Source organism: Zingiber officinale, chromosome 11A (genome assembly GCF_018446385.1).
Source record: "Zingiber officinale cultivar Zhangliang chromosome 11A, Zo_v1.1, whole genome shotgun sequence".
Taxonomy (NCBI): Eukaryota; Viridiplantae; Streptophyta; class Magnoliopsida; order Zingiberales; family Zingiberaceae; genus Zingiber; species Zingiber officinale.
Window position 1 is genome coordinate 42,282,020 of NC_056006.1, and position 14,480 is coordinate 42,296,499.

General features: G+C 47.8%; 1 protein-coding gene across 1 annotated transcript in view; it reads right to left on the reverse strand.

Moving 5' to 3' along the window:
* The window catches only part of LOC122031367 (F-box protein FBW2-like), a 29,871-nt gene extending 17,650 nt beyond the window's left edge, over positions 1 to 12,221 (reverse strand). The window contains exon 1 of the mRNA XM_042590486.1: positions 12,135 to 12,221. Within this exon, the coding sequence (XP_042446420.1) occupies positions 12,135 to 12,221 (87 nt within the window). The remainder of the gene's footprint in view (positions 1 to 12,134) is intronic.
* Between the last annotated feature and the right edge of the window lie 2,259 nt (positions 12,222 to 14,480).

The following is a 14,480-nucleotide window of genomic DNA, read 5'->3' on the forward strand; positions in this document are numbered from 1 at the left end:
CTCCCTCTCCTGACTGGCAACACGGGCACCACGGCGCTGAACGGCGAGAGGAAGTAAGGAAATCATCGCAGCAGCCCCATCGTTGAAGCACCGAGCTCGATCGAGCCGCACGTGAGCGAAGCAGACCGTCCGCTCAGGAGGAGGAGAATAAGAGTGGCGCGAGCCGAGATCAACATTATATCTGGCAGACCGACCAACGGAGACTCCAACCGAGTCCGAAAATCATACGCTCGGCGGTTGGAGATCCACGCTGTTGGCTGCAGCAAGGAGAATGCGAGCGGGCCCGAGATCAGTTTCGACCCTAGAGATCTCGAAGGAGTCGAAGTGCCGTACAATGATGCCCTCATTATCCGAGCGGTAATTACAAACTATACCATTCACTGTGTATTCGTTGACATAGGCAGCTCGGTCAATATCATCTTCAAGAAGGCATTTGATCAACTCCAAATCGATTGGGGCGAGCTGCTGCCAATGACAACCCCGCTGTATGGGTTCACCGGCAATGAGGTCTAGCCAATCGGCCAAATCAAGCTAGCGATATCACTTGGGGAGGAGTCGCTCCGAAGGAAGAGGGCCACGAACTTCATCGTGGTAGATGTCGCCTCATCCTATAACGCCATTTTGGGCCGACTGACCCTCAATGAATTTAGAGCGATCATCTCAACCTTCTGCCAGAAAATCAAGTTCCCGGTAGAAGATCAGGTAGAAGAGGTAAAGGGCGATCAGTTGGTCGCTCGACGATGCTACGTCGAGATGGTCAAGACGGAGGCCAAGTCTGCCTGGAAGACTCCCCCGGCTAGAGCTTAGCACCATAACTGAAAAACCTCCTACTTTGATTTATGAAGAGAAGGAAGAGGTGCAGATCCACCCAAGCCGAGCGGAAGCTACTACCTTCATAGTTGCCGATCTAATCGAATGTCTCTGGCGGAACCACGATGTCTTCACGTGGTTGACACACGAGCTCCTTGGGACCTCTCCTAAAGTTGCGCAGCACGAACTCTATGTCCGACCAGACGCTCGATCGGTGAAGCAGAGGAAGAGGGATTTCAGTGCTGAACATAATGTAATCATCTGAGTGTTGGTTGGTTCTAGGAAGATCGTACTGGTTCCACTGTACAAAAATTTTGTACAAGTGTCGAACCTTTCCTAACAACCTATTGTGTTCTTTAGAAATTAAATTCGGAATCACAAACGGAGCTTAACATTATTGATTCCAAATTTAACTTATCTGTTCTTAATGGTTTAGATTTGGATCACAAACGATGCTTAACATTATTGATCCAAATCCACTTATATTATAAATTCAATTAAATATTAAAATTGGCTTCCAGGACTGCATGGCGAGGCACTAGTCCTTCTCGGGTATGTGATCATCCACCACCGCCTAGACAAAGCCTTTTAAAGAAATCTAATATTTAATTTCCTTATATAACTCTAGGTTTAACCAAAAGGAACAATCGAATCACAAATTCGAAAAATAACAAAAAAAACACAAACTTGAATATCTAATCTGAAAATCTAGAATCATATGCCTCTTATGTTTGGAATTCATACAAAGAAAAACTAGTATGATGCGGAAAATAATTACTAGTTATACCTTTCTTTGTATGCAACGACCTCTTGATCTTCTACCATATTCCTCTTCTTATCTCGGACGTTGTGTGGGCAACAATCTACCGAGATGAGAATCACCCAAGCCCTTCTTCTTCCTCACCAAGTTTCGGCCACTAAAACTCCTTCAAGGATGTAGAGGTTCGACCACCACCACCAAGCTCCAAGGGATGTAAGAAACAAAGCCTCCTTTTTCTCCTCCTTCTCCAAGCAATATTTGGCCACCTTCCAAGCTCCAAAGGATGAAGAGTTTCGGCCAAGGAGAAGAAAGAAAAAGGAGAAGGGAGAACTAGAAGGGTCGGCCACACCACCAAGGAAGAGAAGAGGAGAATAGAATAGAGTTGTTCGCCATGAAGGCACCCCTACCCCCTCTTTTATAATCATTGGTCTTGGCAAATAAGAAAAATTTAAATAAAAAACTTCCTTATTACTTTGCCATGAAAATAAAAATTTAATTAATTAAAACATATTTCCTTTTCTTAAAACAATATAGTCGGCCACCTCATAATCCCAAACAAAGAAAGTTTTAACAAGAATTAAAACTTCCTAATTTGTTTCCAGATATTTTAAAATAAAAATTTTTCTAATAATTTATCCCTTCATGGTTGGTTATAAAAGGAAATATATAAATTAAAATTTCTCTATTAAAACATGTGGATGATTTCCAAAAAGGAAAGTTATCTTTAAAATTAAAATCTCCTTACAATCTACAAATAAGGAATGATATCAAATTTTTTCTTAATCTTTTGTAGAAACTTATAAAAGGAAATATTTAATTTTAAACTCTCTTTTTAAATCATAAACATGGTTACAAAAAAGGAAATTTTATCAAAATTAAAATCTTCCTTTCATTCTACAAATAAGGAAAGATATCAAATCTTTTCTTAATCTTTTGTAGAAAGTTATAAAAGGAAAGATTTAAATTTTAAACTCTCTTTTCAAACCATGGAATCCACATAAGAAAACATTTAAAAATAAAAATTCTTTTAATTTTCCGGCCACACCATGCTTGGGCTCCAAGCATTGGCCGACCACATACTTGGCTCATCCTATTGGTCTTGGCCGACCCCTAGCTTGGGTTCCAAGCTAGCTTGGCCAGCCCCATTAGGATGAGTATAAAGGTAGATATAGGTGGGTATAATACTTTATAAATAAGAGGCTACGATAGGGACCGAGAGGAGAAATTGGTTTTGGTCTCCCGATGAAATTAAGCTTCCCGTGTTCGCCCCGAACACCCAACTTAATTTTATCAATAATAATTCATACCACTAAAGAATTATTATTGAACTACCGCACCAATCCCAAATTACATTTTGGGCTCCTTCTTATTATGAGTGTGTTAATCTCCCTGTGTTTAAGATGTCGAATGCCCACTAATTAAATGAGTTACTGACAACTCACTTTAATTAATTTCTTAGTCCAAGAGTAATACCACTCAACCTTATCGTCATGTCGGACTAAGTCCACCTGCAGGGTTTAACATGACAATCCTTATGAGCTCCTCTTGGGGGCATTATCAATCTAGATTACTAAGACACAATTTCCTTCTATAATCAACAACATACACTATAAGTAATTGATGGACCCCGTGATAGTTTTGATGTGATCAACCAAGTTAGTTAGGTCCTGCGTGTTGTCAGAACCCTGTGTCTGAGTGTGCAAGAACTTAGGAGCGTAGCAAGTCGAGCGGAAGACGCAGCTAGCGAGAAGGACGGCACGAGAAGGGAGCCGACGAGCTCGGTGCGTCCGAAGGACGAGAGAGCTGTGGAAGAGTACTCCGGTGGAGCGAGAAGAACGTGCGCGGCGTTCAAGGGACGAGAAGCCGGACGGAAGCCTGCTCGAGGAGAAGGCCGAGAACTGGGTTCGGGTGAGCCCTATTCCGGATGGCCGCAATCACCCAAGGAGCCGAACCGGAGCAAGTCAACTGGAAGTTGACTTGTCAACGTTTCGGTCGACCGAACCTATTGATCGGTCGACCGAACCCTTCCTTAACCGAAGCCAACTGCAGCAGACACGTCGAATGCCATGTCAGAAGCTGACCGTTGGTGAAGCTGATCGGTCGACTGAACCTCCTGATCGGTCGACCGAACGGAAGTTAATCCAGAGACTTAGTCGAGCAAGATGATTGGGCCAACTCAGCTGGAAGACTGTTGGTCGATCGATTGACCGAACAAAAGCTCATCCTCAGAGAGTACACCTAGACGGAAGATTGGGCAGGTACAGCAGGTTCGGTCGACCGAACCCGGGGATCAGTCGACCGAACCCTCTCGAGTCAAACCTGATCTCGAAGGATCAGGTGATCTGATAAGCTCGAGAACCCCTATATAAAGAGGGTCTTGGGCAGCTTTAGAATAACAATGAATTGATATGAAAAAGCAACTCTGTAATTCCTGTTTAAGCAACCTCTGTGATCTCAACGTGTAAAAGGCTTCTCTGCCTTCAGATAAGGAGTTTTCTTACTGCGCTTTTCATCGCCCTGGATTAACAACCCTCTTGGTTGTAACCAGGTTAAAGTTCTGAGTTTTATTTCCTTTCTGTCTTTTTGTTTTGTTATTAAGTGTTGCTTTATTTTAAGAATTGGAAAGCTTTGAGAAAAGGTATAATTTTAGTTGCAGGCAATTCACCCCCCTCTTGTCGGTCCCTGCTGCACCAACAAGTGGTATAAGTGCCTGACAGCCTCAGAAGGACTAACCGCTGTTTGAAGCACTAAGATCAAGACAATGGCCGGTGCGAACATTCATCCCCTGAAGTTCGACGGAGATTTCGCTACATGGAAGCGAAAAATGGAGGTATTCTTTAAAACAAACTTTGATATTTTAATTACTATGAAATATGGTTTTGCAGCTCCTAAAGATAAAGAAGAAAACACGTAGAGAAAGAAGGAGCAAGCCGATTTCGTCGCCAACGGAAAAGCTGAATTCCACCTCCTCAGCGTTCTGCCACCTCAGGAGGTAAGTCGGATCGGAAGCTACAACTCAGCGAAAGATCTCTGGGAGAAATTTCTGGAGCTTCACGAAGGTACCTCTGAAGCGATGCTGGCGCGGCGCGACATCCTCCGGACACAACTAACAAACCTCTGGATGAACAACGGTGAGAAGGTAGCGCAACTCCAAGCGAGAATCAAGGAGCTGATAACGCAACTAACGAACCTTGGAGAAGAAGTAACCAATCGGGATTCCATCCGATACGCGCTTAATGCCTTCCCAAGGAATTCAGAATGGGCGTCCTTAGTATATGCTTACTACATCTCTAAGGACTTTGAGGTAAGTAGTTTAGAAAACTTGTTTTCAACTTTTGAACTTCACGAGTCTCGACTTATAGAAAAACCAGTAGAGAAGTCGAACCTCAACGTTGCCCTACGAGCTGAAAAGGACGATCCCGACTCCGAAGCATCAATCGACGAAAATGAAGCTGCGTTAATGGTAAGACGTTTTAATAAGTTTTTTAAATCTAACAAGTTTAGATCGCAGTCAAGTAAACGTCATCAAAAAGGAAGGGCAGTCCGGTGCTACAATTGCAACGAAGAAGGGTACATCAAGGATGATTGCTCAAAATTGAAGAGCAAACAGAAAGATAATGAAAGAAGCAAGAAGCCAGCTCGACCCAAGCACAAAAATCTGAAGGCGACATGGGACGACTCTTTATCCTCCGAGTCAGAAGTCGAAGACTTCTCAGGATTAGCTCTACTAGCTAACCATCAACCAGAAGAAGAGTCAAGCTCAGAGATGAGCATCGATGAAGGGGGAGGAACATCAGAAGAGGAAAGTTGCAGAGAAGGGGGAGCCTCACCAAATCAGGTAAGTTAGGTACGCAATCTTACCCCTACTCAGTCCTTTCGCTTTATTAAAGCACTTTCTAAAGAGTTAGATAAATTTGAAAAGGAAAATGAAAATTTGAAATTAGAAAATGCAAAGTTAAAAAATGAAATTCAAGAACTGAAATCTGATGTATGTTTAAAAGTAAATATTTTTCCAAAATCAAAAATAAAGTTATATGGAAAATTAAACTAGTATGTTAAACATCATTAGGGTCAAATTAGGAAAATACCAAGAAACTATGTACACCTAAATTCCTGATTAATTCAGTAGGAAGGAACCTCTATTGGGTTCCAAAATCTGTGCTAAACTAATCTCTGAAAATTAAAAGCTTTATAGAGAGAAAATTAAACATTTTCTTTATGAAGGCTTTGTCTAAGGAAGTGGTTGTTGCTCCAATAATCAAGAAAGCCTAATGCCTTGCCACGACCTGGAAGCGGAAATATTGAAACAAAAATGTTTAATTAACTTTCTGAAAAAGCATTAAAAGTAGGATTAAAATGCTTTGAAAGTGTACAAACATTTTTTTTTATTGGCTTTACTAAGTTTTGGAATTTTGGAAATTTTTAACTTAGAAAATATATTTTAACTTAGAAAAATTCTCATAACACTTGAATAATGCTTTAAAATATTATTCAAATAATGTTTCTTCATTTTTTAGAAATTCCTTTTGAAAATTCTAAGAAATTATTTTTCTTAGAAATTTTTCCTATCTTAAAAACTTGCTTCCCCGTTTTTATTGTGATCAAAGGGGGAGAGAAAAGTACAAGTTTAGGGGGAGTTAGGAAAATTAAAATATATATGTTTTCTCTCTAAACTATGTTGCAATTTTATTTATTGCAAATTTATGCTATACTTGTTAGTTTAGTAATTTTCTTAAAATTACGTTTGTCTATTTTTTACCCTAACTTGAACTTGGGTTGATGCACATCAAAAAAGGGGAGATTGATGGACCCCGTAGTAGTTTTGATGTGATCAACCAAGTTAGTTAGGTCCTGCATGTTGTCTGAACCCTGTGTCTGAGTGTGCAGGAACTTAGGAGCGCAGGAAGTCGAGCGGAAGACGCAGCTAGCGAGAAGGACGACACGGGAAGGGAGCCGACAGGCTCGGTGCGTCCGAAGGACGAGAGAGCTGCGGAAGAGTACTCCGGTGGAGCGAGAAGAACATGCGTGGCGTTCGAGGGACGAGAAGCCAGACGAAAGCCTGCTCGAGGAGAAGGCCGGGAACTGGGTTCGGGTGAGCCCTATTCCGGATGGCCGCAATCACCCAAGGAGCCGAACTGGAGCAAGTCAACTGGAAGTTGACTTGTCAACGGTTCGGTCAACCGAACCTATTGATCGGTCGACCGAACCCTTCCTTAACCGAAGCCAACTGCAGCAAACACGTCGAATGCCACGTCAGAAGCTGACCGTTGGTGAAGCTGATCGGTCGACTGAACCTCCTGATCGGTCGACCGAACGGAAGTTAATCCAGAGACTTAGTCGAGCAAGATGATTGGGCCAACTCAGCTGGAAGACCGTTGGTCGATCAGTCGACTGAACATAAGGATCGATCGACCGAACAAAAGCTCATCCTCAGAGACTGCACCTGGACGGAAGACTGGGCAGGTACAACAAGTTCGGTCAACCGAACCTGGGGATCGGTCGACGGAACCCTCTCGATTCAAACCTGATCCCGAAGGATCAGGTGATCTGATAAGCTCGAGAACCCCTATATAAAGAGGGTCTCGGGCAGCTTTAGAATAACAATAAATTGATACGAAAAAACAACTCTGTAATTCCTGTTTAAGCAACCTCTATGATCTCAACGTGTAAAAGGCTTCTCCGCCTTCAGAGAAGGAGTTTTCTTACTGTGCTTTTCATCGCCCTGGATTAACAACCCTCTTGGTTGTAACCAGGTTAAAGTTCTAAGTTTTATTTCCTTTCTATCTTTTTGTTTTGTTATTAAGTGTTGCTTTATTTTAAGAGTTGGAAAGCTTTGAGAAAGGTATAATTTTAGTTGCAAGCAATTCACCCCCCTCTTGCCGGTCCCCACTGCACCAACAGTAATATCATTTCCCAACTTATCGAACATATTAATTTATCGAACTAAATCACACCCTTTGATAAATTAAAGAAATAAATATTAAGTATATGTGCTTGTTATTATATTCGAATTAAGAGCACACACTTCCATAATAACAGTATTATTCTTTTATTTAGTCAGTGATCCGGATGTAAGTGGATGGCATAAGAGTGGTTAGGGAATAGGGAAAGGGCAGTTTTGTCATTTCATTGATTGAGGGTTTTTGCTCATAAAGAGCACGGTTCACACAGCGCAAGAGGGGGCTCTCGTGTGGTGATTTTCCGCCGCCAGCCAGGGAGGAACGTTCTCCCTCTCACATCCTTCGTCAGCGCCCGATGCAGTCGCCGGCGCTACTCTTCTTCTCCTCCTCTCCTCCCTCGCCGGCAGCCTCCGCGCGCACAGCAACCTTCCCCCGCGGCCACAGCCGCCGCCGGCAGCCACTGCTGCCTTCCCCCGCGTCCATAGCCGCCACCGGCAGCCAACGCTGCCTTTTCCCGCGGCCACAGTCGCCGCCGACAGCCGCATCTTCCCCATCTCGCATCTACTGCCGCTGTCTTTAGTGGATATCGTCACCTTCCAGATAGCCGCAGCTCGATACTATTTGGGTTATTCCGGCCATCGCGCCGAGGTTGGGTTCGGCCATCGAGCCGAGGTTGTTCCGGCCATTGAGTCGTTGGGTTTCACTCTGTGCATCTCTTATGATTACGAGCTATCTGTGTTATCCGGCCTGCGTGCCGCGTATCGGCCTACGAGCCATTATGTCTCGGCCTACATGTCGCTTTTCGGATCCGGGACCACGACGACTTGATCATTAGCTCGACCAGCTCATCCATCCATCCGAGGGCGCCCCCCTGGGCCAGGCACCGAGGTACCAGAGACCGGGGGCGACCCGGTCGCTGGATACAGGTACAGTTGACCGGAGGAGGACTTCTGACGATCTGGTCAACGTAGAGGACAGATCATCGACCGGGTCATGGGGATGCGGTCAACCTTCCAGACACGTCACACCGGCAGGTTCGTTTTCTCAGCTTCCAGACAGGATCAAAATGGCGCCGTCTGTGGGAACGCGCCTGATCTGGAACGTGAAGATGGATGGCCGGATAGTTCTCGCCATCCTCATGATCACGGTTTTTCCGGTATTTATCCATCGCTATATGATGCGATTAGTCCGGCCCCCGAGCCGTTCGCCGGAGGTTATATCGAGCCACGGGCTCGGCGGACCCCGAGCCGAGGAGGTTTATATCCGAGCCACGTGCTCAAGACGGCGCCCCGCCGATAGGAGGTTTATATCGAGCCACGGGCTCGCGAAGCCCCGAGCCGTTCGGCCGGGAGGTTTATATCCGAGCCACAGGCTCGAAGGCGAGCCGATCGGCCGGGAGGTTTATATCCGAGCCACAGGCTCGAAGACGAAGGCCCCCGTGCCGATCGGCCGGGAGGTTTATATCCGAGCCACGGGCTCGAAGCCGAAGGCCCCCGAGCCGTTCGGCCGGGAGGTTTATATCCGAGCCACAGGCTCAAACACGAAGACCCCGAGCCGTTCGGCCGGGCTGCATACTATTATGGCAGGATGGGAAACCAAAACCCTGCGCTGTTCAGGATGATAGAGGGAGGTTATTGCCTAGGAGCGAATGCCCGAGCCGTTCGGCCGGGTATATGGTATGCGAGCCCAGCGCTCGATGTGAAGGCCCGAGCCGTTCGGCCGGGTATATGGTATCCGAGCCCAGCGCTCGATGTGAAGGCCCGAGCCGTTCGGCCGGGTATATGGTATCCGAGCCGTCCGGCCGGGTATATGGTATCCGAGCCCAGCGCTCGATGTGAAGGCCCGAGCCGTTCGGCCGGGTATATGGTATCCGAGCCCAGCGCTCGATGTGAAGGCCCGAGCCGTTCGGCCGGGTATATGGTATCCGAGCCCAGCGCTCGATGTGAAGGCCCGAGCTGTTCGGCCAGGTATATGGTATCCGAGCCCAGCGCTCGATCCCGAGCTGCTCGGGTATATGGTATTCGAGCGGCGGCTCGATGTGAAGGCCCGAGCTGTTCGGCCGGGTATATGGTATCCGAGCCCAGCGCTCGATGTGAAGGCCCGAGCCTGCGAGCCAAGCGCTCGATGTGAAGGCCCGAGCTGTCCGGCCGGGTATATGATATCCGAGCCCAGCGCTCGATGTGAAGGCCCGAGCCGTTCGGTCGGGTATATGGTATCCGAGCCCAGCGCTCGATGTGAAGGCCCGAGCCGTTCGGCCGGGTATATGGTATCCGAGCCCAGCGCTCGATGCGAAGGCCCGAGCCGTTCGGCCGGGTATATGGTATCCGAGCCCAGCGCTCGATGTGAAGGCCCGAGCCGTTCGGCCGGGTATATATCTCACTTGGAGACCGACGAGCACCGTCGTTAAAAATCGAGAGTCGGACCGGCGACTATAAATCTCCGGGCGACCGACCAAGAGTCGGGACGCAGTCGGACCGGCGACTATAAGCCTCCCGAGCTGAAGATCTCTGCACGGACCAACATAATATGTTCTATCTCCCCCGTTCGGGGTCGAGTTATCACCGCGCTCGATGTGAAGGCCCGAGCCGATCGGCCGGGTATATGGTATCCGAGCCCAGCGCTCGATGTGAAGGCCCGAGCCGTTCGGCCGGGTATATGGTATTCGAGCCCAGCGCTCGATGTGAAGGCCCGAGCCGTTCGGCCGGGTATATGGTATCCGAGCCCGGCGCTCGATGTGAAGGCCCGAGCCGTTCGGCCGGGTATATGGTATCCGAGCCCAGCGCTCGATGTGAAGGCCCGAGCCGTTCGGCCGGGTATATGGTATTCGAGCCCAGCGCTCGATGTGAAGGCCCGAGCCGTTCGGCCGGGTATATGGTATCCGAGCCCAGCGCTCGATGTGAAGGCCGGGTATATGGTATCCGAGCCCAGCGCTCGATGTGAAGGCCCGAGCCGTTCGGCCGGGTATATAGTCTCACTTGAAGACCGACGAGCACCGTCGTTAAAAATCGAGAGCCGCGCCGACCGGCTATAAATATCCGCGCCGACGAGCACCGTCGTTAAAAATCGAGAGCCGCGCCGACCGGCTATAAATATCCGCGCCGACGAGCACCGTCGTTAAAAATCGAGAGCCGCGCCGACCGGCTATAAATATCCGCGCCGACGAGCACCGTCGTTAAAAATCGAGAGCCGCGCCGACCGGCTATAAATATCCGCGCCGACGAGCACCGTCGTTAAAAATCGAAAGTCGGTATAAAACCTCCCGGGCTGAAGACCTCTGCACGGACCAGCATATCATATATTCTCTCCCCTGTTCGGGGTCGAGTTATCACCGAAGGCCCCCGAGCCGTTAGGCCGGGAGGTTTATATCCGAGCCACGGGCTCGAAGCCGAAGGCCCCCGAGCCGTTCGGCCGGGAGGACCAGTATATCGGACCAGTATATCATACATCTATCTCTCCCGTTCGGGGTCGAGCAGTCCTTGCGGCCCGGCATCTATTTGACCGATCGACGTCACCACGGTCGCACGCCCGGCATCTATCTGACCGATCGACGTCACCACGGTCGCACGCGCGGCATCGTCCGCCCGGCATCTATTTGACCGATCGACGTCACCACGGTCGCACGCGCGGCATCGTCCGCCCGGCATCTATCTGACCGATCGACGTCACCACGGTCGCACGCGCGGCATCGTCCGCCCGGCATCCCACGTGTCATTCGGTTGGCTGTCATTTTACATGTCTATCACTTAGCTTGTTGTCGTCCGCCCGACATTTATCCGATCGATCCGGCATCTATCCGACCGATCGACATCATTCCGGTCGCACGCGCGGCATAGTCCGTCCGACATCTATCCATCCGATCGGCATCCGTCCGATCGCTCGTTCAGCATTGTCCACTCATCGCTACTCGATTGCTAGAACAGCATTTTATGTTCGCTCGCTGACCATTCTCGGTGCGGCTCATTCAGTGCGTCGGGCCAGCATTTCATGATCGACTGATCGTCATTTTCTCTGTCGCCCGTTCGGTATTGTCCGCTCGCCATCTACTCACTCGATCGACATCTTTCCGATCGTCCGTTCGGCCACACGCTTGATCGTCTATCCACCCGATCGTCATCTCTTCGATCGCCCGGTCAGTATCTGCGTGGCTGCGCACTCGGCATTGGACCGATTACAGACTTGGTCCGCTCTGTATCGCTACCATCTCCTACGACACCACTATTATAGCGACCGCTCGAGCGACATTATATTATTGGTTTAGCGATTTGGTTTTGACATCGAGAGTGGTTCAACTCTTTGCAATAGACGGTCCAGTCAGTCGGACTCACGCCTCCTTCGACTAGACTTGAAGGGGGGGCTTGTGATCCGGATGTAAGTGGATGGCATAAGAGTGGTTAGGGAATAGGGAAAGGGCAGTTTTGTCATTTCATTGATTGAGGGTTTTTGCTCATAAAGAGCACGGTTCACACAGCGCAAGAGGAGGCTCTCGTGTGGTGATTTTCCGCCGCCAGCCAGGGAGGAACGTTCTCCCTCTCACATCCTTCGTCAGCGCCCGATGCAGTCGCCGGCGCTACTCTTCTTCTCCTCCTCTCCTCCCTCGCCGGCAGCCTCCGCGCGCACAGCAACCTTCCCCCGCGGCCACAGCCGCCGCCGGCAGCCACTGCTGCCTTCCCCCGCGTCCATAGCCGCCACCGGCAGCCAACGTTGCCTTTTCCCGCGGCCACAGTCGCCGCCGACAGCCGCATCTTCCCCATCTCGCATCTACTGCCGCTGTCTTTAGTGGATATCGTCACCTTCCAGATAGCCGCAGCTCGATACTATTTGGGTTATTCCGGCCATCGCGCCGAGGTTGGGTTCGGCCATCGAGCCGAGGTTGTTCCGGCCATTGAGTCGTTGGGTTTCACTCTGTGCATCTCTTATGATTACGAGCTATCTGTGTTATCCGGCCTGCGTGCCGCGTATCGGCCTACGAGCCATTATGTCTCGGCCTACATGTCGCTTTTCGGATCCGGGACCACGACGACTTGATCATTAGCTCGACCAGCTCATCCATCCATCCGAGGGCGCCCCCCTGGGCCAGGCACCGAGGTACCAGAGACCGGGGGCGACCCGGTCGCTGGATACAGGTACAGTTGACCGGAGGAGGACTTCTGACGATCTGGTCAACGTAGAGGACAGATCATCGACCGGGTCATGGGGATGCGGTCAACCTTCCAGACACGTCACACCGGCAGGTTCGTTTTCTCAGCTTCCAGACAGGATCAGTCAGTATAATGTTGGGTTTTTCGGGCCGCGAAAACCGTTTTTCTGCGTCGCGAAAACCCCGAAAGCCCCGTCACCGGATCCGTGCGAAGTAAAAAATAAAACAAAATTCGAGTACGAGTTTACTAAAGCCTAGATCTATACTAGGAGAAGAGCCTTTTACCCTTGATGCGCGCCCTTCGCGAATCCCGCTCGTCCAAGGTGTCGAATCTTAAGATTGTCAAAGTAGACAATCCTCTACACGTATCCAAACGAACAAGAGAGGGAGAAAACCAAACTAAAGTGTGCTAGCACCTTAGTAGGGTTCGGTCAAGGTAGGATGAGAGGGAGAGAAGAAGGAGCTCAAGGAGGAAGAAGATAGAATGAATACACTTGAATGAAAAATTCATTCACTTTCATTTTGAGTTGTCGACCACAATTGTAACTCCATCACAATTAATGTGGACGGCCACATTAAATGGAAAGGGGTTTGTAACCTCCATGATGTGGTACACACATGTGCCAACTATGATGATGTGGCACATCATCATTAGTCCTCCTAATGCCAACTCATAAATGAGGTGGCAAATAGTCAAGTCAAACTTGACTCTTCCTCTTCCTCTCAAGTCAAGTCAAACTTGACTTAATCTCTCTCATGGTTGATCTAATCCAACCATTTAATTCAAGCCAATTTAATATAACAAATCTAATTCATTTAATTAAATTGATTCAATGAGTCATAATCTAAATTAGACTCATTGAACACATGAATCAACTTGAGTCCAACTCAATTAGCCCAATTAGGATTACTCTTAATCCAATTTGATTCATCACATGAATCTAATCCTCTTGGTTCATCATATGAACCTAATCTCCATCTAATTGTCCTTAGTGTATGACCCTATAGGTTCTTGTAACGTTGGCAATGCCCCTAAACTCATTTAGGAGCATAAGTAATGAGCGGTATCTAGCAACACATCATTACTACCCAAGTTACAAGAATGTTGAGATCCAACATCACCTTGTGACTACTAATTGTGACTCCTCACAATATATCACAAGTGCCCTTCTATACTAGACATCTAGATTGATCAATGTGAGGCATAGACTGTATCATCCTCTGACCAATCTAAATCTTGAACTCCAAGTAGACTCACTAAATCAAATGAGCTCAATATCTCATATTGACTCATTTGGGCATGACTATGCACTTTGTGGTCTCACTCTATCAAGAATATCGATGTCTCTCCCGTCATATAGGAGGGATAGATCCCATCTACATCACTCACATCCCTCTGCATAATTCGTTACATACCCAGTAATCATTTTTATGGTCCACCCAGTTACGGGTGACGTTTGACGAAACCAAAGTACATAACTCCTTATGTAGGGAACCATGGTGACTTCAGGTCTAAGGACTAGTAGTCATACTAATAGTCACATGAGAAAGTATATGACACTTATATAACGATCCATGATACTTTCTCATGGCGGGTCATTCAGTATACATTCTCCAATGCATACCCATGTATCAACTTGATATCTCTATTGACTTGTGAGATCAAGTCATCGAGTTGACCTACATGCTAGTCTTATTGCATTAACATTGTCCCTGAATGTTAATACTTGACTAGGAATGATTAAGAGTAGTGTCCCCTCTACCATCTCACTATTGATTCAACTAACCAATTGATATAGGTAAGAACATTCTACTCAAGGACGCTATTATACTCAGTTTATTTGGCACCAATACAAGTAAGTATAATAACCAA